The 25721-nt window shown below is 45.5% G+C and overlaps 1 protein-coding gene across 4 annotated transcripts in view; it reads left to right on the top strand.

Annotated features, from left to right (window-relative positions):
* The window catches only part of ERMARD (ER membrane associated RNA degradation), a 179984-nt gene extending 161653 nt beyond the window's left edge, over positions 1-18331 (top strand). For all 4 annotated transcript variants that reach the window (XM_075339637.1, XM_075339636.1, XM_075339638.1 and 1 more), the window contains 3 exons: positions 9748-9966; positions 14613-14726; positions 18128-18331. In XM_075339637.1, coding sequence (XP_075195752.1) covers positions 9748-9966; positions 14613-14726; positions 18128-18272 — 478 coding nt within the window. In that variant the 3' untranslated portion in view covers positions 18273-18331. The remainder of the gene's footprint in view (positions 1-9747; positions 9967-14612; positions 14727-18127) is intronic.
* Positions 18332-25721: the final 7390 nt, after the last annotated feature.

The raw sequence follows: 25721 nt of genomic DNA on the forward strand, positions 1-25721 counted from the left end.
ATTTGCATCAAGCACATTCAAAAATACGTCATTCTTATCCGTCCCCAGGATGACACCGGGGTAGGTAGCAAAGTCTTTCCTGATCCCAGCTCTGTTCATCTTGGCTTCTTTTAAAAACACATCAAGCAAGGGTTACTCCAAGCGGAGTCTCCCTTTTTTCCAAAAATTGGGCCCCACACACACCCACCCCTTCAGTGGCAGCAGTTGTGCCCCAGTTGTACACTTCACAGCTAGATTTGCATCAAGCACAATCAAAAATACGCCATTCTTATCCGTCCCCAGGATGACACCGGGGTAGGTAGCAAAGTCTTTCCTGATCCCAGCTCTGTTCATCTTGGCTTCTTTTAAAAACACATCAAGCAAGGGTTACTCCAAGCGGAGTCTCCCTTTTTTCCAAAAATTGGGCCCCACACACACCCACCCCTTCAGTGGCAGCAGTTGTGCCCCAGTTGTACACTTCACAGCTAGATTTGCATCAAGCACATTCAAAAATACGTCATTCTTATCCGTCCCCAGGATGACACCGGGGTAGGTAGCAAAGTCTTTCCTGATCCCAGCTCTGTTCATCTTGGCTTCTTTTAAAAACACATCAAGCAAGGGTTACTCCAAGCGGAGTCTCCCTTTTTTCCAAAAATTGGGCCCCACACACACCCACCCCTTCAGTGGCAGCAGTTGTGCCCCAGTTGTACATTTCACAGCTAGATTTGCATCAAGCACATTCAAAAATACGTCATTCTTATCCGTCCCCAGGATGACACCGGGGTAGGTAGCAAAGTCTTTCCTGATCCCAGCTCTGTTCATCTTGGCTTCTTTTAAAAACACAGCAAGCAAGGGTTACTCCAAGCGGAGTCTCCCTTTTTTCCAAAAATTGGGCCCCACACACACCCACCCCTTCAGTGGCAGCAGTTGTGCCCCAGTTGTACACTTCACAGCTAGATTTGCATCAAGCACATTCAAAAATACGTCATTCTTATCCGTCCCCAGGATGACACCGGGGTAGGTAGCAAAGTCTTTCCTGATCCCAGCTCTGTTCATCTTGGCTTCTTTTAAAAACACATCAAGCAAGGGTTACTCCAAGCGGAGTCTCCCTTTTTTCCAAAAATTGGGCCCCACACACACCCACCCCTTCAGTGGCAGCAGTTGTGCCCCAGTTGTACACTTCACAGCTAGATTTGCATCAAGCACATTCAAAAATACGTCATTCTTATCCGTCCCCAGGATGACACCGGGGTAGGTAGCAAAGTCTTTCCTGATCCCAGCTCTGTTCATCTTGGCTTCTTTTAAAAACACATCAAGCAAGGGTTACTCCAAGCGGAGTCTCCCTTTTTTCCAAAAATTGGGCCCCACACACACCCACCCCTTCAGTGGCAGCAGTTGTGCCCCAGTTGTACACTTCACAGCTAGATTTGCATCAAGCACAATCAAAAATACGCCATTCTTATCCGTCCCCAGGATGACACCGGGGTAGGTAGCAAAGTCTTTCCTGATCCCAGCTCTGTTCATCTTGGCTTCTTTTAAAAACACATCAAGCAAGGGTTACTCCAAGCGGAGTCTCCCTTTTTTCCAAAAATTGGGCCCCACACACACCCACCCCTTCAGTGGCAGCAGTTGTGCCCCAGTTGTACACTTCACAGCTAGATTTGCATCAAGCACATTCAAAAATACGTCATTCTTATCCGTCCCCAGGATGACACCGGGGTAGGTAGCAAAGTCTTTCCTGATCCCAGCTCTGTTCATCTTGGCTTCTTTTAAAAACACATCAAGCAAGGGTTACTCCAAGCAGAGTCTCCCTTTTTTCCAAAAATTGGGCCCCACACACACCCACCTTCAGTGGCAGCAGTTGTGCCCCAGTTGTACATTTCACAGCTAGATTTGCATCAAGCACATTCAAAAATACGTCATTCTTATCCGTCCCCAGGATGACACCGGGGTAGGTAGCAAAGTCTTTCCTGATCCCAGCTCTGTTCATCTTGGCTTCTTTTAAAAACACAGCAAGCAAGGGTTACTCCAAGCGGAGTCTCCCTTTTTTCCAAAAATTGGGCCCCACACACACCCACCCCTTCAGTGGCAGCAGTTGTGCCCCAGTTGTACACTTCACAGCTAGATTTGCATCAAGCACATTCAAAAATACGTCATTCTTATCCGTCCCCAGGATGACACCGGGGTAGGTAGCAAAGTCTTTCCTGATCCCAGCTCTGTTCATCTTGGCTTCTTTTAAAAACACATCAAGCAAGGGTTACTCCAAGCGGAGTCTCCCTTTTTTCCAAAAATTGGGCCCCACACACACCCACCCCTTCAGTGGCAGCAGTTGTGCCCCAGTTGTACACTTCACAGCTAGATTTGCATCAAGCACAATCAAAAATACGCCATTCTTATCCGTCCCCAGGATGACACCGGGGTAGGTAGCAAAGTCTTTCCTGATCCCAGCTCTGTTCATCTTGGCTTCTTTTAAAAACACATCAAGCAAGGGTTACTCCAAGCGGAGTCTCCCTTTTTTCCAAAAATTGGGCCCCACACACACCCACCCCTTCAGTGGCAGCAGTTGTGCCCCAGTTGTACACTTCACAGCTAGATTTGCATCAAGCACATTCAAAAATACGTCATTCTTATCCGTCCCCAGGATGACACCGGGGTAGGTAGCAAAGTCTTTCCTGATCCCAGCTCTGTTCATCTTGGCTTCTTTTAAAAACACATCAAGCAAGGGTTACTCCAAGCGGAGTCTCCCTTTTTTCCAAAAATTGGGCCCCACACACACCCACCCCTTCAGTGGCAGCAGTTGTGCCCCAGTTGTACATTTCACAGCTAGATTTGCATCAAGCACATTCAAAAATACGTCATTCTTATCCGTCCCCAGGATGACACCGGGGTAGGTAGCAAAGTCTTTCCTGATCCCAGCTCTGTTCATCTTGGCTTCTTTTAAAAACACAGCAAGCAAGGGTTACTCCAAGCGGAGTCTCCCTTTTTTCCAAAAATTGGGCCCCACACACACCCACCCCTTCAGTGGCAGCAGTTGTGCCCCAGTTGTACACTTCACAGCTAGATTTGCATCAAGCACATTCAAAAATACGTCATTCTTATCCATCCCCAGGATGACACCGGGGTAGGTAGCAAAGTCTTCCCTGATCCCAGCTCTGTTCATCTTGGCTTCTTTTAAAAACACATCAAGCAAGGGTTACTCCAAGCGGAGTCTCCCTTTTTTCCAAAAATTGGGCCCCACACACACCCACCCCTTCAGTGGCAGCAGTTGTGCCCCAGTTGTACATTTCACAGCTAGATTTGCATCAAGCACATTCAAAAATACGTCATTCTTATCCGTCCCCAGGATGACACCGGGGTAGGTAGCAAAGTCTTTCCTGATCCCAGCTCTGTTCATCTTGGCTTCTTTTAAAAACACAGCAAGCAAGGGTTACTCCAAGCGGAGTCTCCCTTTTTTCCAAAAATTGGGCCCCACACACACCCACCCCTTCAGTGGCAGCAGTTGTGCCCCAGTTGTACACTTCACAGCTAGATTTGCATCAAGCACATTCAAAAATACGTCATTCTTATCCGTCCCCAGGATGACACCGGGGTAGGTAGCAAAGTCTTTCCTGATCCCAGCTCTGTTCATCTTGGCTTCTTTTAAAAACACATCAAGCAAGGGTTACTCCAAGCGGAGTCTCCCTTTTTTCCAAAAATTGGGCCCCACACACACCCACCCCTTCAGTGGCAGCAGTTGTGCCCCAGTTGTACACTTCACAGCTAGATTTGCATCAAGCACATTCCAAATCCACAAGCATTTACTCTCCCCAGGATAACACAGGGGTAGTAAATTCCTTCTGGATCCATGACTTGTTCATTTTGATGAACGTCAGTCTGTCCACATTGTCACTGGACAGACGCGTGCGCTTATCTGTCAGCACACACCCAGCAGCACTGAAGACACGTTCAGAGACAACGCTGGCAGCTGGACACGACAAAATCTCCAAGGCGTAACTGGAGAGCTCTGGCCATTTTTCTAGATTTGAAGCCCAAAAGGAGCAAGGCTCCATTTGCAAAGTCATGGCATCGATGTTCATTTGGAGATACTCCTGTATCATCCTCTCCAGCCGTTGACTATGATTCAGACTTGTTGTCTCTGGTGGCCTTGCAAAGGAGGGTCTAAAAAAATTATGAAAAGATTCCATAAAATTGCTGTTACCAGCACCAGATACGGTCCTACTGGTACGGGTAGACTGTTGAAGATGACGAGACCGTCCCATGTTTGTAAAGTTACAACTGGGAGATTCACTCCCTGCACCTGCACGGTTGTTTGGTGGAAAAGCCGATCTAAGATCGAGTAACAGCTTCTGCTGATACTCCTGCATACGTGCGTCCCTTTCTATGGCTGGAATTATGTCACAAAATTTGGACTTGTACCGGGGATCTAATAGTGTGGCAAGCCAGTAGTCATCATCACTTCTAATTTTGACAATACGAGGGTCATGTTGGAGGTAGTGCAACAAGAAGGCACTCATGTGTCTTGCGCAGCCATGCGGACCAAGTCCACGCTGTGTTTGTGGCATAGAGGTGCTAACCGTTCTTTCTTCCTCTGACATCTCCCCCCAACCTCTTTCAACTGAAATTTGACCAAGGTCTCCCTCATCTGCTGAGTCTTCCATGTCCATGGACACTTCGTCCTCCATTTCTACATGTCCTCCTGCACCTTCCTCAACATCTCGCCTGCTACCATGCGCCCTTGTTGATCCCTGTCCCCCATGGTCCCATGCCTGGCGCCTTGGTGATGATGAACGTCTGGACCTTGGTGATGTTGTTGTGTCTTGCGCATGTGAATTCTCCTGTAGTTCCTCCCCTTCCTGTTGTCCCACCCCCTGACTCCGAATAGTGTTTAGCGTCTGCTCCAGCATGTAAATGACTGGAATCGTCATGCTGATAATGGCATTGTCAGCGCTAAACATATTCGTCGCCATGTCGAAACTGTGCAGAAGGGTGCATAGGTCCTTGATCTGAGACCACTCCATCAGGGTGATCTGCCCCACCTCTGCATCTCGTTGGCCCAGGCTATACATCATGACGTATTGCACCAGGGCTCGGCGGTGCTGCCACAGTCGCTGTAACATGTGGAGAGTCGAATTCCAGCGTGTTGCCACATCGCATTTCAGACGATGAACCGGCAGGCCGAAAGACTTCTGGAGCGATGCAAGTCGCTCAGCTGCGGCGCTTGAACGGCGAAAGTGAGCAGACAGTTTTCGTGCCCTGGTCAGAAGGCCATCTAGGCCGGGATAGTGTGTTAAAAATTGCTGCACGACAAGGTTCAACACGTGAGCCATACAAGGTACGTGTGTCACCTTGCCCAGGCGAAGGGCCGCACCCAGGTTTGCAGCATTGTCGCACACGGCCTTACCAGGCTGCAGGTTGAGTGGAGACAACCATTTATTAAACTCTGACCGCAGAGCTGACCACAACTCCTCAGCTGTGTGACTCTTATTCCCAAGACATGTCAAGCAAAAGACCGCCTGATGCCGTTGTGCTCTGCTGCCAGCATAGTAATGAGGGGTGCGTGATTCCTTCTGCGCAGTGAGAACGCTGTTGGCCTGACCAGGCAGGCTTGGGGCGGAGGTGGAGGACCCAGATGAGGTGGAGGATGCAGAAGCAGTGGCGGAACTTGGACAGACAGAGGATTGACACACAAGTCGTGGGGACGGCAAGACTTGTGCAGCAGACCCTTCACCATCTATCACCATAGTTACCCAGTGCCCAGTCAGCGACATGTAACGTCCCTGTCCATGCTTACTGGTCCAAGTATCGGTGGTGAAATGCACCCGTTGACACACAGAGTTTCTCAAGGAAGCGGTGATGTTGTGTGCGACATGCTGGTGTAGCGCGGGCACACCTTTCTTAGAGAAGTAGTGGCGACTAGGCATCTGGTACTGGGGCACAGCGACAGACATAAGGTCTCTAAAATCCTGTGTGTCCACTAGGCGGAAAGGCAGCATTTCGGTAGCCAAGAGCTTACAGAGGGATAGAGTCAACCTCTTAGCTTTGTCATGGGTCGCAGGAAGTGGCCTTTTATTTGACCACATCTGAGGGACAGAGATCTGGCTGCTGTGTGTAGACGGTGTTGAGTAGGGTGTCCCTGGAAAAATGCAGGTTTGTGAGGAAAGTGCAGGCGGAGTCATGATGTTGCCTTCATCCAACGTTGGTGCTATCGATGTCTGAGAGAGCTGTACACACTCACTTGTTTCCCCTTCCAAACCAACTGACGACCGACCAAGCAAACTGCCTGTTGCGGTTACAGTGGTGGAAGTTGTGGGTGGAAAAACAGGTGTGACAGCTGTCCCCACAGTCCTAGAAGATGACGAGCGCGCGGATGCACTGGAAGGGGCAGGCGGTGGATGGTTCGCTCCGCTAGGCCGCATTGCAGCACGGTGAGCTTCCCACCGGGCCATATGATATTTATTCATGTGACGATTCATGGAAGAAGTTGTCAAACTGCTGAGGTTTTGACCTCTACTAAGAGAACCATGACAAATTTTACAGATCACATAATTTGGGCGATCTTTTTCTATGTCAAAAAAGGACCAGGCTAGGCAAGGCTTAGAGGCCATGCGACCTGTTGATCCACCCCGAATAATGCTCAGAGGCAGAGTGGTGGCTGAGGATGCAGTTGTAGACGTGCTACCAGTACTCCGACTGTGTCCAGGAAGGCGCAAGGTAACTTCGTCATCAGTTGCATCCTCCTCCACCACCTCTGTTGACCTCCTCGAGTGCCTGACTGTGGGTTGACAGTAGGTGGGATCTAGAACTTCATCATCAATTGTTGTGTTTGCACTCCCCTCCCCCTCAGACCGAGCCTCTTCTTGCCCTGACCGAATATTTAAGTTGTCATCCCAATCGGGTATCTGCGTCTCATCTTCATCAGTATGTTCCTCATTGTCTATAACCACAGGTGTTACAGTTTGTGACAAAGGGTCAACATTATGCTCAGAAACTTGGTCCTCACGGCCTGAATCAGAGTCACAAAGGTTCTGGGCATCACTGCAGACCATTTCCTGTTCTGTACTCACTGTAGCTTGGGAGCAGACCTCTGATTCCCAGGCTATAGTGTGACTGAACAGCTCTGCAGACTCAGCCATCTCAGTTCCACCATACTGTGCAGGGCTGATGGAGACTTCAGAGCTGGGAGAAAGCAAGTTTGATTGGGATGACAACTCAGAGGACTGGTGTTTTTTGGATGCGGTACTTGAAGTGGCTGAGAGGGCACTTGTTGGACCACTTGAGATCCATTCAAGCATTTTCCTTTTTTGGCCATCATCTACCTTTGTTCCTGTTGTTCGTGTCCGTAAAAAAGGGAGCACATCGGATTGTCCACGGTAAGTAGTAGACATCTTACTTTTGCTGGTAGATGGTCTATCTTCAGCAGATGATAATGGAGCTTTGCCACCTTCCCCACGGACAAAACCTTTTTTGCCTTTTCCACCACGCCTCTTCCCCTTTCCACCAGCATCTGTCATTTTGCCACTCATGTTGATTGCGACAAGATTGTGCACTGAAAATGTGGTAGTAAAAATTGAGAGGTGGTGTAGATTGCAGTGGTGGTCTAGCTTTATTAACAGCAGAATAATAAAGAATAAATATCCCTGACAATGCAACTACAGCCCTTAAACTGGCAGCAAAAATACTAGTATAATGGCTTAGTTATAATGAGTTGGAGTGTGCAATGCAGACAGACGCGCTCTGCAAATGTCTTTGCACTAGTGTGACTATAGCAAAGTCCAATAGCCACGTATAGGATGCCACTAGGTACACTGAGTGTTTGCTAGTATAATGGCTTAGTTATCATGAGTTGGAGTGTGCAATGCAGGCAGACGCGCTCTGCAAATGTCTTTGCACTAGTGTGACTATAGCAAAGTCCAATAGCCACGTATAGGATGCCACTAGGTACACTGAGTGTTTGCTAGTATAATGGCTTAGTTATAATGAGTTGGAGTGTGCAATGCAGGCAGACGCGCTCTGCAAATGTCTTTGCACTAGTGTGACTATAGCAAAGTCCAATAGCCACGTATAAGATGCCACTAGGTACACTGAGTGTTTGCTAGTATAATGGCTTAGTTATCATGAGTTGGAGTGTGCAATGCAGGTAATGGTGCTGCAAATGTCTTTGCACTAGTGTGACTATAGCAAAGTCCAATAGCCACGTATAGGATGCCACTAGGTACACTGAGTGTTTGCTAGTATAATGGCTTAGTTATCATGAGTTGGAGTGTGCAATGCAGGCAGACGCGCTCTGCAAATGTCTTTGCACTAGTGTGACTATAGCAAAGTCCAATAGCCACGTATAGGATGCCACTAGGTACACTGAGTGTTTGCTAGTATAATGGCTTAGTTATAATGAGTTGGAGTGTGCAATGCAGGCAGACGCGCTCTGCAAATGTCTTTGCACTAGTGTGACTATAGCAAAGTCCAATAGCCACGTATAGGATCCACTAGGTACACTGAGTGTTTGCTAGTATAATGGCTTAGTTATCATGAGTTGGAGTGTGCAATGCAGGTAGAGGTGCTGCAAATGTCTTTGCACTAGTGTGACTATAGCAAAGTCCAATAGCCACGTATAGGATGCCACTAGGTACACTGAGTGTTTGCTAGTATAATGGCTTAGTTATCATGAGTTGGAGTGTGCAATGCAGGCAGACGCGCTCTGCAAATGTCTTTGCACTAGTGTGACTATAGCAAAGTCCAATAGCCACGTATAGGATGCCACTAGGTACACTGAGTGTTTGCTAGTATAATGGCTTAGTTATCATGAGTTGGAGTGTGCAGAGGACAGGAGGGTACAGTGCCAGGATTTTGGGGCTCTGGGTAGAGGAATGGAAGCCTGCCTTTCTATCCCTCCTAATAGGGAAATGCAGGGAGGAAATCCCTGACCTTGGCTACACAGACGCTGGCGCTGTTTTCAGGACCTGTCACCTTAACTCTGACCCTGCCGGTTTGAGCCCTTAAAAGGACTGCTAGAAAGTGCTATCCCTATGCTGTCCAGCGCTGTGTATGGAGCGCATACAGCTGTATCAGCGATAGGACTCAAGACGGAGCTGCGACAGTGATGTCTGACACCAAAGACGCAGAAGAGATAATGGCGTCCTGGAGGAAAATGTCCGTTTTTATAATGCAGGGTCATGTGACATGGACATCCTATCACACATGCCGTTGCTTCTCTGGCTAAAAGTCCACTTAGCTGTGTGTGTGTCTGGGATTGGCTGACATGCTGGCCCGCCCCACAAGACGCGCGCGCTTAGGGAAGGAAGACAAGAAAAAAAAAAAAAAATGGCGATCGCCATTATAGAAACAGCAGTGATCTGAAGGCGCTGTTCATGCACACTATACACTGAAATGTCATAATAGTGTGATTCACAGAGTGACTTACACTATTACAGCAGAAACCAAGCTAGGATTTAGCTGTTTTTTTGCTGCTAGAACCGTTCTCGAACGTTTCTAGAACTATCGAGCTTTTGCAAAAAGCTCGAGTTCTAGTTCGATCTAGAACATGCCCCTAAATCACTCGAGCCTAGAACTGGAGAACCACGAACCACGAACCGCGCTCAACTCTAGTCTTTATAACACCATTGTTTAGTCAATGTTCGCTCATTCACCCTCACTTGTGGTTAAATTCTACAATTTTAATATGAGGTATACGAATTTACTGAAGATTAAACTTTCCTTTTTTTTAACCTTAATACTCTCGGCTAATATTTTTTTTATTGTTCAAATTAACAGGTGGATTTTTTTCATCATAGAACTATGCAGAAAAAGTGTTTCAAACCTTTATTGTCCTCGAATGGTCTTGGAAGCAGTTGGTGTTCTGCGAAAAATCAGCATCCAGTGCCATCAAGTATCAGAAAATATAGTTTCCACTTCAAAACTACGATATGAACAGTGGCAAAGCAAATTACTGCGCTCCCGTCAAAGGGAAAACTATCAGCGCTTTTTGTTTAGGTTTGTAGTTTTTTGTTATATTACTTTTTGTGATGGTATTCTACATAATACAATTCTTGAAAATTGACAGTAAAGTATAAGCAATTATTGTGAACCTGCAAATGCTGATTTCTATGTAGACCTGCCATGGAACCTCATTGAATCCATCCAACAGTTAACAATTGACCCTTGGTACACTGCACCCATAAAACCCCGTGCATGGTCGCTCAACAACAGAAGTTATGTGTACAACTTGGTATAATTTACACATTGGCTTCAAAAATTGTATTTAAAGGGTATGACAATGTTTTGTTTTTGTTTTTTTTTAATTTGTTTGGGGCATGACTTTGTTGCACATACTGTTATATATGTACGTATTACTGGTGGTTCTTCTATACTTTTTATTGCAACTTTCTTCACAGGTTTCGCAGCATTTAGCCCACAAAAGTAAAGCACCCAAGCCATTTAAACCACAGCCCAACCTAATAACCATTTAGCATTACCTAACTCATGTATTCATCATAAGCGCTAGGTGCAATATGCACCCAGAACCACGAGCAGTTCTGAGTGCATATCTCTAATCCCTGCCTAACCGTCCCTGTATACACTAGCATAGATAAAGAGATCTTTAGAAAAAGTATTTCTAAAGATCTTTTATCTTATGTTAATGAGCGCAGGGACTAGTTGCAAGGGCGTTTCTCCCCTTAGCTAGTCCGCCTACATAGCATGCTAGTAGTTATTCTTTGGTCTTCTCAAACATTTATAGGATTGAGACACAGAAATGAAAAATTTAATTTTTCAACTAAAATGAAGATTTTGTAGGAGACACTGGACCCTACAATATGTAAAAGAAATTCTCCCAAAGATAGCAATAGCCCATATGTGGTTGGACATTACTGTTTGGATACAGTGTAGATTTCTCTGGAATAGTTGGTGGGCGCCACATGCAGAGCCCCCAATGTGCCAGAACAGCAGATCTTCTCCCCCCACCCTCCCCCAAAGTGACCCAATTTCAAAACTACACTCCTCAATAAATTCATCTAGGGGTGTATTGAAAATTTTTAACCTACATCTGCATCAATGATTTTTAAGCCTTTTTATTATTTTTATTATTAGGTCTGGGTTGTGGAAATTATTTTTTTCCATGCAAATTGTTGTTTTAGTCACAAATTTAGTATTTTCACAAATAGTAATCAGAGGAAATTAATCCCAAGATTTTAAAATCAAATTCTTCCAAATGTCGCAATACCCATTAAGTTGGCAGAAATTACTATTTGAAAACACGGCAGGGCTCAAAAGGGAAGAATTTTTATTTGGCTTTCGGAGCACAAATTTTGCAGAAGTAGTGTGTGAATGCCACTTGCTGTGACTCCAAGCAGAAACCCCCAACAACTGACCCTGTTTTGGAAACTAAGCTCTTCAAGGAATTTTTCTACACCATGTGCAGAATTATTAGGCAAGTTGTATTTTAGAGGATTTTTTTTTTATTATTGATCAACAACTAAGTTCTCAATCAACCCAAAAGACTCATAAATATGAAAGCTTAATATTTTTGGAAGTTAGAGTGGGTTTTTTTAGATTTGGCTATCTTAGGAGGATATCTGTTTGTGCAGGTAACTATTACTGTGCAGAATTATTAGGAAACTTAATAAAAACCAAATATATTCCCATCTCACTTTTCTGACATGCAAAAACAAAACCCCAAAAAATTAGTGACCAATATAGCCACCTTTCTTTATGATGACACTTAACAGTCTACCATCCATAGATCCAAATAATTCTGCACACAGTGTAGTGGTGTAATGGATATTTTGAATCAGAATGAATACGGATATACCTTATATGCGGTCAAACACTTTTGTTTAGGCACATAGTAGGGCTTAGAAAAGGAGTGTCATTTGGCTTTTAGGGCACAGAGTTTTCTGGAATAGTTTATGGGCACCATTTGCAGAGACCCCAAACTTCCAAAACACTAGAAATACTCAATAAGTGCCTATATTTTACAAATTACACTCATGGAAGTCTCTGAGTGTTGTCACTATTTTGACCCTACTGATATTTTCCTGAAATTGGTGCAAAATGGATGTTGCAGAATGAAAATTGCAAATTTGCCATCTTAGTGCCCAATACATTGTACTCAGCTTGGCTTCCAGACACAACCCATTAATCATTAAAAGGGTTGACCATGACCTACAAATGCTTCTCAATATGACCAGCTGGAATCAGCCTAAATTAAGTCTAACCCCACACTGTGCTTGTGGACACTGTTGCATGCATACGCTCAGGAGGCATGTACCAACAGTTTTCACTGTCAGCATGAATCTCAAAGCATCCGTTCTCCATAGGGACCTATTGTAAAGGAGAATATGTAGCACCCATGGATATGGGGTACTCGGTTCCGGGCATTGTCTCTTCCGGGAACGTCACGATGGTGGCCGTTACTCGGTTCCATGCCCTGGGCCCTTTTTGTAATGGGGAATATTTACAGGGAACTTGTGAATAAAGTTATTCGTGACGCCACTCGCGTGTTACAGCTAAGTGTAAGGAGCCGCCGCTGCAGGTTTTGCTGGGGCTGATGGAATGTGCAACTATGATGACTTAGGCCATCCGCAAGTAGGGTATTTCCCCAGCAGGTGTATGGTTTATTGAACGTCTGAAGAAGGAGTCCAGACCGGTATTCAGTGCAACTGGTTTACTCACTTGAGATGTTAACTGGTTGCCCGAGGCCAGCTGGTTTTGTCTCCAGGTCCCCGTTGTCCCAGTGCCAGTCTGTTTCTCTGGTACTTTCTTCCCCTGCACTTGTGTCTATGAAGTGGGTGCCCGTGGTATGGAACACAGTTTGTGGTTTGTCCACCTCTGTCTGCCTGACAGTAGTATGAACCCTGTGGGGATGGAGTCTCTGGTTCTGTCCCTGGCTCTCTCTTTGCTACTTAGTTCTCAGATTCTTTAAGGTCAGCATGGTCCTTGATGGTCCCCTTTTCTGTGCAGGTGTTAACAGGTCAGCTTGCACCTCTTTCCTGTCCTAGGGTCCTGTACCCCGTCGGTGCGTAGTTCCGGGAGTGCTCCACTAGCAACAACCTCTCCTGGGTACCAGGTCACCGTTAACCTGAGTCAGGACATTGCTCAGTCACACCCTTCAGGTTTACCAGACTTAGACTGACTTCAATTCACTACTCTCCACAGTCTGTCCCTCCCACCTAGTCAACTAGTGGACTGGAGTGGCTCCACCTCTAGGCGGCCATCCATTGGTCCCACCCTAGCTGGGTACCATTCTATGGGGGATTGTTGGGGAAAACTGGGATTACCTGGGTTTTTGATGTTACCGGCACTGGGGTTCTGGGTCCCTAAAGGGGTATGCCCTGCATCCTTGTGGGTATGCAGAACCTTGTAGCACCCTGATGGTTTCAGGAGCGCTACACATATTCTGTATGGTATACATGTCTCTGTAGTATTCCCCTGTACAGGGAAGGTCAGTCTGCATCACTTTCCTAAAGGCCGTAGTCACACTGGCGTATAGAATCTGAAGCAAGAGTATCGATCGAATGCAATATGCTAATGACACTCTGCTGCTAGCGTCAGCCGAGTGTCATTTACTGTGATACAATTTTCTTGCATGATTAATTTCTTAATCTCCATTGCCTATCTCAGCACATACCGGACTGCACTCAGATAACATCCGTGTCCAGTCTGATGTTTTACACACACTCATAGACTTGTATGGGTGCATGTGATCTGAGATAAACTGCTGATCGCAGCATGCAGCAATTTTTTTCTCATGCCAAATCGGCATGAGAAAAAATAACGCTTGCCTGTACTGCTCCATAGTATAACATTGGAGCTAGTGCTAACCGACAAAACAGCCGCATAGCACTTGTCCGATGTATACGCAAATGTGAGCGTACCCTCTATTTTTCAGATGACAGATCTGAGTAAGAGCTTGTTTTTTTGCGGAATGAGTTTACATTTTTGTTGGTGTTATTTGGAGGTGCATAGCAATTTTTTTTATTACTTTTTATTCCAATTTTTGGAAAATAGAATGAGCAGATAAACAGCAATCCAGAAAATGTCTAACTTTTTTATACAGAGCAGTAAACTCTGTAAGATGACATAATTCTTCTTGTCAGTATGACTACAGTGACGACATGGTTATGTAGTATGTAAGATTTAACCATATAATGCTGCATGTGCACATCACTTTTTTTTCCACGTTTTAAACTGCACAGTGTCAGTGACAAACTGCATGCTTTTGCTTCCCCAGAAAAGTCTATGAGAAATCTGAATTTTCATGCCCATGTAGCAGTTTTATTGTCTGCTTTTTATTCGTCAAATATTTGTCAAAATCTTTGACAAAAAAAATCAGCATGTCAATTCTTTTTGCTTTTTTTTTCTCCATTTTTCACCCATTGACTTCAATGTGGTGTGTCAAAACACAAGAAAATTCTTATCTGTGCGTTTGCACCACATTTCATCAAACCAAAAGCGCAGTGTGCGCATATACCCTAAAAGTGGTTATTTCATGTACACGGTATAACATTTATTTTGAAATATATTGTTCTACAATTTCCTCAAAATGTTCTACTAATTGATACAATGTAAGATATGTTTGGCTTTTGTTTTATCTACCTATTTTATAAAAGATTTCTTTTTTTTATTCCTGTATTCCTCAGCATTAAGTCACTGTCTCCAGTCCTACGTCTAATTGTAACAATAGTGATTGTGGATTTGCACAATATACACAGCTTACCTGAAAAAGCCAATTTGGAATACCAGAAATACTTGAAGTAAGGTGCCAGAAATCATAGATTATATAAAATGATTGTATTTTATGTCTAGGCCTTGTGTGCACTGTGCACTTTTTGGGTCTATTAGTTTTTGTGTAAAAATTGAAATTGGAGAAGCTCAGCGCTTTAAAAAATGTAGTTAAAGGGAACTTGTCACCACTTTTTTGGCCTATAACCTGTGGCCACCCCCACCGGGCTCTTATATACAGCATTCTAACATGCTGTATATAAGAGCCCAGGCCGCTGTGAGAACATAAAAAACACTTTATAATACTTACCTAACGGTCTTGCGTTTGGCCATCTGGGCGTGTCCGTTGCCGGCGCCTCCTCTTTCATCCATCTTCGTCCTCTTTCTGAAGCCTGTGTGCATGACGCGTCTACGTCATACACACTCGCCGGTCCTGCCGGACCTGAATGCCGGCGAGTGTGGATGACGTCGGATGTGTCATGCACCGCGGCAATAGAAGAAGGAGAACAAAGATGGCCAAAAGAGGCGGCACCGGAGAACAGAGATGCCCTTCTGGCCAACCGCGTGACCCTTAGGTAAGTATTATAAATTGTTTTTTATGTTCTCACAGCGGCCTAAGCTCTTATATACAGCATGTTAAAATGCTGTATATAAGAACCCAGTTGGTGGTGGCTGCAGCCTATATGCCAAAAAATTGGTGACAGGTTCCCTTTAACACTTACCATTTTTTGGATGTGTTGCATTTTTATCGAATATATAAAGCTGAGTGTATGTATGTGTGTATGTCCGCTAACTGAATCCGCACCATCGCATTTACAATCATGAAATTTTGGATAGACACCCCATGTGACTGGAACGTCATAGACTATGTTTTGACGGGAAAACGTAACCCCGCGCTTTACAGTTAAAACCTGCCTCCATTAAAGTCAATGGAGCTGCGAGCTATTAGGTTATTAATAGGAGCTGTGATTAGTTGCTATAGGAACAAAATAAATTGTTAGTATAAGAAGCTTATGTGTGAGGTAATAAGATTTCGGTGGGGAGACTGATCAAAAGAGACAGAGAGAGAGAGAGAGAGACAGACAGTCAAAGAGACAGACAGAGGCAGAAAGACATAGACATACAGGGAAAGAGACAGGCAGAAAGGGAAAGCGACAGAAACAAGGAAAGAGACAGGGAAAGAGACAGAGACAAGTAAAGAGACTGACGGGGCACGAGACTGACTGGGCACGAGACTGACTGGGCACGAGACTGACTGGGCACGAGACTGACTGGGCACGAGACTGACTGGGCACGAGACTGACTGGGCACGAGACTGACTGGGCACGAGACTGACTGGGCACGAGACTGACTGGGCACGAGACTGACTGGGCACGAGACTGACGGGGCACGAGACTGACGGGGCACGAGACTGACGGGGCACGAGACTGACTGGGCACGAGACAAACACAGAGAGAGACACAGACACAGAGAGAGACAAACAGAGAGACTGATACAGAGACAGACAGGAAGACTGATACAGAGACAGACTGATACAGAGGCAGACAGAGACAGGCAGACAGAGACAGGCAGACAGAGACAGGCAGACAGAGACAGGCAGACAGGCAGAGAGATAGACAGTAAAGGCCCCGTCACACTAAGCAACATCGCTAGCAACATCGCTGCTAACGAACAACTTTTGTGACGTAGCAGCGATGTTGCTAGTGATGTCGCTGTGTGTGACATCCAGCAACAACCTGGCCCCTGCTGTGAGGTCGCTGGTTGTTGCTGAATGTTCTGGGCCATTTTTTAGTTGTTGCTGTCCCGCTGTGAAGCGCAGATCGCTGTCTGTGACAGCGAGACAGCAACAACTAAATGTGCAGGCAGCAGGAGCCGGCTTCTGCGGAGGCTGGTAACCACAGTAAACATCGGGTAACCAAGAAGCCCTGTCCTTGGTTACCCGATATTTACCTTTGTTATCAGCCTCCGCCGCTCTCACATTCAGTGCCGGCTCCTGCTTTGTGCACATGTTACTGCAGGACACATCGGGTTAATTAACCCGATGTGTGCTGTAGCAAGGAGAGCAGGGAGCCAGCGCTAAGCATTGTGCGCTGCTCCCTGCTCTGTGCACATTTAGCTGCAGTACACATCGGGTAATTAACCCGATGTGTGCTGTAACTAGGAGAGCAAGGAGCCAGCGCTCAGTGTGCGCTGCTCCCTGCTCTCTGCACGTGTAGCTCCGTGCACTGGTAACCAAGGTAATTATCGGGTTGGTTACCCGATATTTACCTTAGTTACCAAGCGCAGCATCTAGCACGCGGCGCTGGGGGCTGGTCACTGGTTGCTGGTGAGCTCACCAGCAACTCGTGTAGCGACGCTCCAGCGATCCCTGCCAGGTCAGGTTGCTGGTGGGATCGCTGGAGCGTCGCAGTGTGACATCTCACCAGCAACCTCCTAGCAACTTACCAGCGATCCCTATCGTTGTTGGGATCGCTGGTAAGTTGCTTAGTGTGACTGGACCTTAAGAGACATAGAAAGACAGTCAGAAAGAGACAGACAGAGACTGGGAAAGAGACAGAGAGACAGAGATAGTTACTATCCCGGGCAACGCCCAGGTACTGCAGCAAGTATTTTTTATAAAGTCTTGTTAATGCAATGAGGCCAAAAAGAATGTTATTTAGACCATTTTTTTAGTTTTGTTTTTAAGTCTTGTTACCATTAGTAGGTATTTATATTTAAGTGTATTTCTCACAAACTACATTTATGTACTTTGTATGATCACTTGGTCTTCCACTGCTGACTAGAATAAAATGTAGTTCTCTTTTATCCCCTGTAAAATCAATACCAACCTTATGTCTTTTTGATCACTTTTTGTTGAATTTTGTGTTACAAGGGATAAACAAAAAAACAATATCTTCCCCGTAAGGTAGCATTAAAAGCTACAGTTTGCCCTTCACATAGCTCCATCAATGGAAAAATAAAAAATGTATGGGTCCCAGAAAATTACAACACAAACAAAATGGTGACACATGGTCATTTTTACCGCAGTGTGAACTCCATAAAAACAAAATTCAAAATACAATAGAAGTATTTTGTTTTTTCACCATTTCACCTCAAACAGTATTTTTTTTTACTGTTTTTCTGTACAATATATGGTAAAGTGAATGGTGTCATTCATAACTAATACTTGTTTGCAAAAAAAAAAAAAAAAAGCGCTATTTAGACTGAAAAGAAAAGTTAAGGAAGGGAGAAAGCAACCAAAAGCACAGAAATATAAACTGGCCTTGTTGAAAATCGGTTAAATGAAACTCTGCTATGGTTGGAGTGACACAGGAGTGTCCATCTGAATAACGAATAAGTAGATTAAATGAGCACCGAGGTTAAGATTTCTGACCATAATTTGTAAAATAATATGTCCTTTTTCTACCATATAATGCTTTTTTCTTTTTCTTAGGTATTTAAAATGCATTCTACAGTACACAGAAAATATGTCAACCTGCACTAGCTCAGAGAAGAACAGATGGGATGAAGCTATTCATCTGACAAGTAGAATCATTTTAAAGATAACAGCATTTAATGAAAACAATAAAGTCGTGTAAAGGTTAAAAACTGAGTATTCTATCAATGTATATATTGGTGTGTTTACATACATTAAGACAGAACATTAAAACCGTCTCTGTAATATTCTTCAGATTCTTTTTGTGTCATCAGAACACATGGATCAATTTATGAACTCCACAAGACCTCTGTATGCGTTCTCTGTTATCTGGCCCTGTGCGCACTAAAAAAAGGATTTTTTCTCAAGAAAGTCTGAAAGATTAGCTCACTTGCGTTCAAAAAACGCACCAATAACGCATACATTTTATTGCGTTTTTGATGCGTTTTTTCCGCTGGTTGGTCCTGCGTTTTTTTACCATTATGTATGGCAAAAAACGCAGGCACCTGCAGAAAAGAAGTGAGAACCCCACTGATCTGCTGTCATTAACTCCAGCAGCGACCAGATGTAAACATTGTATGGAGTGCAACACTTCAGGTTTAGCACTGTTTTGTGGCCTCTGCCATATACTGAACATCAGATTTAAATAATAGGAGCTAAGTTGCAATGGCCACAAAGCCATGTAACTGAATTATGGCGTTCCACTCCATCTGCTGTTTCTTAGGATAGGTCATCAATGTAAAAGCAGAAAATCCTTAATCACTGGAAATGTTTTTCCTGAACTTCCTTCACTTGCTAAATCGGATGGCTGAATCAAGAAAGGAGAATTTGGAGGCTAAGTCAACGCATTAGAGGAGAACTAAACCTTTCTAAAAAAAAATAAATAAAAAAAAACCAACACATATTTGAGCACTTTTATAAGTACAGGCAGATATTTAGGGATCTGGGTCCTGAGATCCCCAATGATCTTTTCAAGAGTAAAAAATCCCCTTGTCTGTATCAAATTATTATGTAACATCATGTATGTAACGCCCTGGACTAGCCAGGTTGTCACAGGTAGTCCCATACACACACGCCTCCTCCCCTTAGTTAGGTGACAGCAGCCAAACTACAGAAACCCTTGTCACCTCCCTCCGGGTTTGATGTTCACACCAGGGGTGCGGAGCCATGCGGTTGGCTCCGCCCACCGAGGAGTTCACAGGCCCGGAGGCGGGAAAACAGTTAGTTGGAGTTGAGCTTTGACAGTGGAGTGAAGTGGAGTCAAGTTCAAGGGCAGACCTGACACCAGGTGTCTGAGTTGGAGCCCAGTCACCTCTGGCAAGGAGGCAGACAGTGGTGGCCACCTGCAGGAGCTGGGATTACAGCCGGTGGAACCGTAGGGACCGGGGACGGGCGGTGGCCCGCCAGTACCGAACCGGGGAACCGATTGGAAACCGGAGCACCAGGAGGGGTACTCAGACCCAGTACGAGGCCCATAAACAACCGGGCTGAGTCAAATCAACTGATTCACCACTGGACTTTAGGACCTTTCCCACCGAAGACCCGACTGAAGACCACAGCCCAACCATAGGGGTAAAGCCACCGCCAAAGCATAGAGACCCGAGGGGCAAGCGTCTGAGGGCATATCAAACAGGGGAGCGGACTACTGTTGCTCAGGCATAGGAGTCGTGATTTTTACATTGTGAGGTGCAGGAGAAAGGCGGAAACCACCAACTTGCTAAGGGGGAAAACTGCAGCCGGCTGCGGGCACCGTTCACCATCTTGTTTGGTTTACCAGAGACTCCAGCGTGTTTGTAATAGTGAGTACAACAGTGCCTTCGGGCCATGCACCACGCCGCACCGCACCGACATCCCATCATGAATCCATTCCCCCGCCTCAGCACCTCCCTCGGGCCCCCGGGATCATCATCCCCCCTACCCACGGAGGGGGTCAACACCAAGCTGCGCAACACCGTCCCCGGGAGCCTAGTCAACGGCAGCGGTGGTGTCCATCCATTTACCACAACCCGTGGGTGGCATCACGAACTTAAATCACCTACAAACAACCGCGGCTCCGGCCGTGGACCTCCCCACCGAAGTCCCTACGTGTAGCGCCAACCCCCTTTCAGAGCGCCATGACCCCCGGGTCCGTGAAAAGCTTGAGCCACCCACCGACAAGCACGGATCCGAGTGGCTCGGCAGCTGGCCGGGCCCCGGGGCGGTACATATACACATTATAGATTGCTAAACAATGCACTCTCTTCTCTTCATGCCCTGGAAGAAGCTGTAGTCAAAAACGCCGGACAATTGTGCTTGTAGTAATAGGTGAATGTGATGGAGGCTGCATGCCAACGGAGGCCGGTAGCAGAGGAATTGGAAGCCAAAGGCAGGTGGTCACATGGTATCATGGTGGGCCATCTGCAAAGGCCGACGTGGAGCACAACCGAGTTTAGTGGACCACGGTGAGAGAAGCACAGCCCGGATTCATGACAAGTGCATTAAAAAAATGTTATGCGCTCGACTACATTTCTTCACTATTTTTACATGGGATGGTCGAACTGTCCATGCAGGATTTATATGTATTTAGGTGAGCTGAATATTATCTTTTCATAATATTGAAGTACATACAACTATTTGATCACTTATTACATTATTATTATTATTTATTATTATAGCACCATTTATTCCATGGCACTTTACAAGTGAAAGTGGGTATACGTACAACAATCATTAACAGTACAAAACAGACTGGTATAGAAGGCGAGAGGACCCTGCCCGCGAGGGCTCTCAGTCTACAGGAAATGGGTGATGGTACAATAGGTGAGGACAGAGCTGGTTGCGCAGTGGTGTACTGGACTGAGGGTTATTGTAGGTTGTAGGCTTGTTGGAAGAGATGGGTCTTCAGGTTCCTCATGAAGTAGGGGAGAGTCTGATATGCTGAGGTAGAGCGTTCCAGAGTATGGGGGAGGCACATTCACTCAACAGGTAGAAAACATGCCCCGTTGTGGTTCTCTTTAACATTCAGTTAGGAGCCAGTGTAATTTCTGTATGCTGTCTCCTCAGTGAATAAGCAGAATGGCTCCAGTTGCTAATTCTGACCTCTGAGGGCGACGCCACACAGGAGATGTCAGGTGGCGCGATTATGTCACTGCATCACGTTGTTTGACGACAGAATGGGGCACAAATGGATGGCATATTACTGTGCATGTGTTGCTGTGGATACCATCATACTGTATATGGAGGAGAGTCAGAGGAAAAATCCAGCTCACTTATGCAATAAAAGGAATGAGGGCAGTGCTTGTGACAATATTTGCGCCATCCAACGTCAAAGAAAGAAAAATTGTCCATCAACGATGCATACAAGATAAAATAAAAAATGTTTATTCCAAAGGATTAAAATCAAGACATGACAATGAAAAAAGTAAGGATAAAATCTCCATGGGATGTCCTAGTGACGAGTTTCGACCAGCAAATGGTCTTAATGATAGCACATTCCGCATACACAGATGTGTTGATTAAATAGTGCCAACATAGAAATGACGTGCAAAGCAACCCCCACATAACAGCAAGGATCTCATGACAGATCGTACATAAATACAAATTCATATACAGATTAGTAACATTCACAACAATTAATAAATATAATGCATATCCGTTTTGATGTTTAAACCTTTCGGTGAACTCTATTCTAGGTCAAAAATCCATTTTGCTTCTCTGTACTTTATGGCCCGTAGTCTGTCTCCATCACTTTAGGAGTATTCACTTTCTCTATTGCAATGACCTTTAGTCCACTGACATTACTGCCATGTGTCCGGAGAGCATGCTGTGAAGCACCAGAGAGATTGCGAGTAGTCCTGTTTTAAGGGGCATAAATATGCCCCAAAATCATTCTGCGCAATGGTCATGAGGTGCAGCCTATATACTGTAAGTTACAGGTAGAGCCAAAAGTAATATAAACTACAAACATAGAATCACAGTTAATAAAGAATTAATTTTGTAGAACTTATGGTTTCCCGCTGATGTAAAAACCTTGGTATTATGTGTGTATTGACAAAGAACACAATTTTTTTTTTTATTACACTTACGAGAGCCAACTGTGTAGATCCAACTTCAATGTAACTCCAATGTTTATTTGGCTGAACCATTGTTGGAATGATCATTGGGTGATATTAAATTTCCAACGGTGGTGGCTCTTTTTTAAACAAATTTGACTTCATTTTTTAATAAAATTATTTCTTAAAGTGTCATCCATATGTAATATAGGAAGATTTTTTTTTTTACTATATTGACTATATGATAATAGAGGCTACTGTTACAAGTAGAAAAGGTTACATTTGATTTTTTTTGGGGGGGGAATTATCTGGAAACTCTTAAGTTAAATACTGTTTTCTAGATTTCAAATTTGCAGTGATTTTACCTCTGGATAAAGTAGATTCACAATAACCTCTATTTATAAATCATATAACAATTATTGCACATTCCTTATGATAAAGATTATTATCAGTGCAACATCGTTTTGCCCTGAAATACTCGCCGACCAGTAAATTGTGGATGACATGGCTGGGATAGCAACTAGATGCATATTATTAATATTATTATAGCGCTATTTATTCCATGGCACTTTACATGTGAAAATAAGTATACCTAATAGGGACAAGTACAATAATCATGAACAATGCAAGGCACAGACAGGTACAGGATTAGAGGATCCTGGCCGCGAGGGCTCATAGTCTACAAGGAATGCGTGAGGATACAGCAGGTGAGGGTGGAAATAGTGGTTCGGCGCTTTAGCAGACTGAGGGTTTCTGCAGGTTGTAGGCTTGTTGGAAGAGGTGGGTCTTCAGATTCCTTTTGAAGCTTTCACAGGTAGGCAGGAGTCTGATATGTTGTGGCAGAGAGTTCCAGAGTATGGGGGATGCACGGAAGAAATCTTGGATGCAATTATGGGAAGAGGGGAGTAGAGAAGGAGATTTTGTGAGGATCAGAGGTTACATGCAGTTAAGTACAGGGAGACTAGGTCATAAATTTATGGAGGAGACAGGTTGTGGATGACTTTGTATGTTATGGTTAGGATTTTGAACTGGAGTCATTGGGCAATGGGAAGCCAGAGAAGGGTTTGGCAAAGAGGAAAGATAAGGGAGTAATAGGGCACAGGTGTATTAGTTGGGCAGCATAGTTTAGGATAGATTGTAGGGGGGAAAGAGTGTTAGAAGGAAGACCACAGAGCAGGGGGTTGTAATAGTCCAGGCGGGAGATAATAAGGACATGCACTAGTGATTTTGCAGCTTCTTGGTTAAGGACTGTACGAATCCGGAAAATATTTTTCAATTTTCAGGCAGCAGGAGGTGAAGAGTGCTTGGATGCGTTGCTTGAAGGAGAGTGCAGAGTTGAGAGTTAAGGCCGCTTTACACGCAGCGGCATCGCTAAAGCGATGTCGTTGGGGTCACGGAATTTGTGACGCACACCCGGCCTTGTTAGCGATGTCGTTGCGTGTGAAATGTACGAGCGACCGCTAACGAGCAAAAATACTCACCTTATCATTGCTCATTGACACGTTCCTCCATTCCCAAATATCGTTGCTGCTACAGGTACGATGTTGTTCGTCGTTCCTGCGGCAGCACACATCGCTATGTGTGACACCACAGGAACGAGGAACATCACCTTACCTGCGGCTGCCGGCAATGAGGAAGGAAGGAGGTGGGCAGGATGTTACGTCCCGCTCATCTCCGCCCCTCCGCTTCTATTGGGCGGCCACTTAGTAACGTAGCTGTGGCGCCGAACAAACCGCCCCCTTAGAAAGGAGGCGGTTCGGCGGTAACAGCAACGTTGCTAGGCAGGTAAGTAGTGTGATGGGTCCGAGCGATGTTGTGCGCCATGGGCACCGATTTGCCCATGACGCACAACTGATGGGGGCGGGTACGCACGCTAGCGATCTCGCTAGAGAGATTGCAGCGTGTAAAGCGGCCTTTACTCCTAGGTAGCAAACAGACCTATCCATTGACTTTGATGGATAGGTCTGTTGGAGGGGTTTTGAGTGAGGAGGAGAAAAATAATGAATTCTATTTTTTCCATGTTAAGTTTTAGAAATCGAGCAGAGAAAAAGGATGAAATAGCAGACAGACATTGTGGGATTCATAGAAGTATGAATTACCTGCTACTGACTTACGAAAAATGCTTCATTCAATGCAGTTCTTTTGTATGCTACCAAAAAGAGACAAATCCAAAAAATAAATACTATTCTCATGAAAATTAAAGGAAAATTGTACATTATGTGGGTTAAGCGCAGGCAGTCAGAAATGCAACCCGGATGGAAGAAGTGGTTGCACGGGAGGACTGTGAGCTGCTCTCCGATCTGATAGTCCTCTATACATATGGGACATGTCTCGCCCTCCTCCTGTGAGGTTACATTCCTTGTTGGGAGTCTCACAATTTCCCGAGCTCTCCTGCTAACCCTACCACGCCTTCTCCTCGGCACAGGTACATTTTGTGCAGGTGGATCCACCTGTGGCAGTGGTGGTGGGATCACAGGCTCTGCCTGCAGTTGAATGGGTGCGTGAATAGATGGTGACTGCTCCACAGGGGCTGGTGTTAGAGGAGAGTGGCTTGTTCCCCTCCTCCGGTCCCTGCTGCCCTCCGCTGTTGAGCTGGAGGGCCCGGCAGGGGCTGGTCTTAGAGGGGAGCAGCTTCTTTCCCTCCTCCGGTCCCTGCTGCCCTCCGCTGTTCAGCTGGAGGGCTCGGCAGGGGCTGGTCTTGGAGGGGAGTGGCTTCTTTCCCTCCTCCGGTCCCTGCTGCCCTCCACTGTTGAGCTGGAGGGCCCGGCAGAGGCTGGTCTTAGAGGGGAGAAGCTTCTTTCCCTGGTCTCTTCGTGTCCCCTACGACGTGAAGGATCTCTGGCACGTCTCCATCTCCTCTCAGTGACAGCATTGCTGTCTCTCTTACGTCTACTGGTAGGTCTTCTCTGATGTCTTTCTTGAGACCTACGGACAGATATAGCCTGTCCTATAAAGAAATATTAATTTATCATGATTATTCCCAATTTTGTCAAACACTTTTGGCCTATAGGGATCGGCCCATCTGCTCCGCTGGTGTTTAGGGAGAGGAGAACCCTGGAAAAAATTGCCTTATTTTCGACTTTAGTGTACCTGCAGTGTCTTTCCTAAAATTTGGCCCATCATACCCCATGATATCCCCTCCCAGCAAAGCCCTGTAGCAGAGGTCACAAAAACGTGGGTGCAGGCTGAATGCGGCCCCTCAGGGGGCTTCTTGCTGTCCACAGGCATGTGGACCCAGTAACGATCGTGGCCAGTACAGGGGCCGCAGCCGTCAGCGCTTTTCTTCAGATGAACATTTTGCTGGAGTTGCGGAGTTGAGCTCTCTCTGCACAACTTAATGGCAACCACTGGCCAATCAGAGGCAAGCAACTGGCGCATATGACCTCAGTTGCTTGCCTTTGATTGGCTAGCGGCTGATATTGGAATAGTTGTGCAGAACGGAGGATAGGTGGTAAGAAGAAAGTTTTGGGGTGTGTGTGTGTGTGTTGCACGCTGAGGCTGCACACGGTCATGGTAAGTGTGTGTGTGTGTAGAATAGCACAGCAGGATACCAGGATAGGACATTGCTACAAAAAAAAGGT

The sequence above is a fragment of the Anomaloglossus baeobatrachus genome, chromosome 3 (genome assembly GCF_048569485.1).
Source record: "Anomaloglossus baeobatrachus isolate aAnoBae1 chromosome 3, aAnoBae1.hap1, whole genome shotgun sequence".
In the NCBI taxonomy this organism is placed as follows: domain Eukaryota; kingdom Metazoa; phylum Chordata; class Amphibia; order Anura; family Aromobatidae; genus Anomaloglossus; species Anomaloglossus baeobatrachus.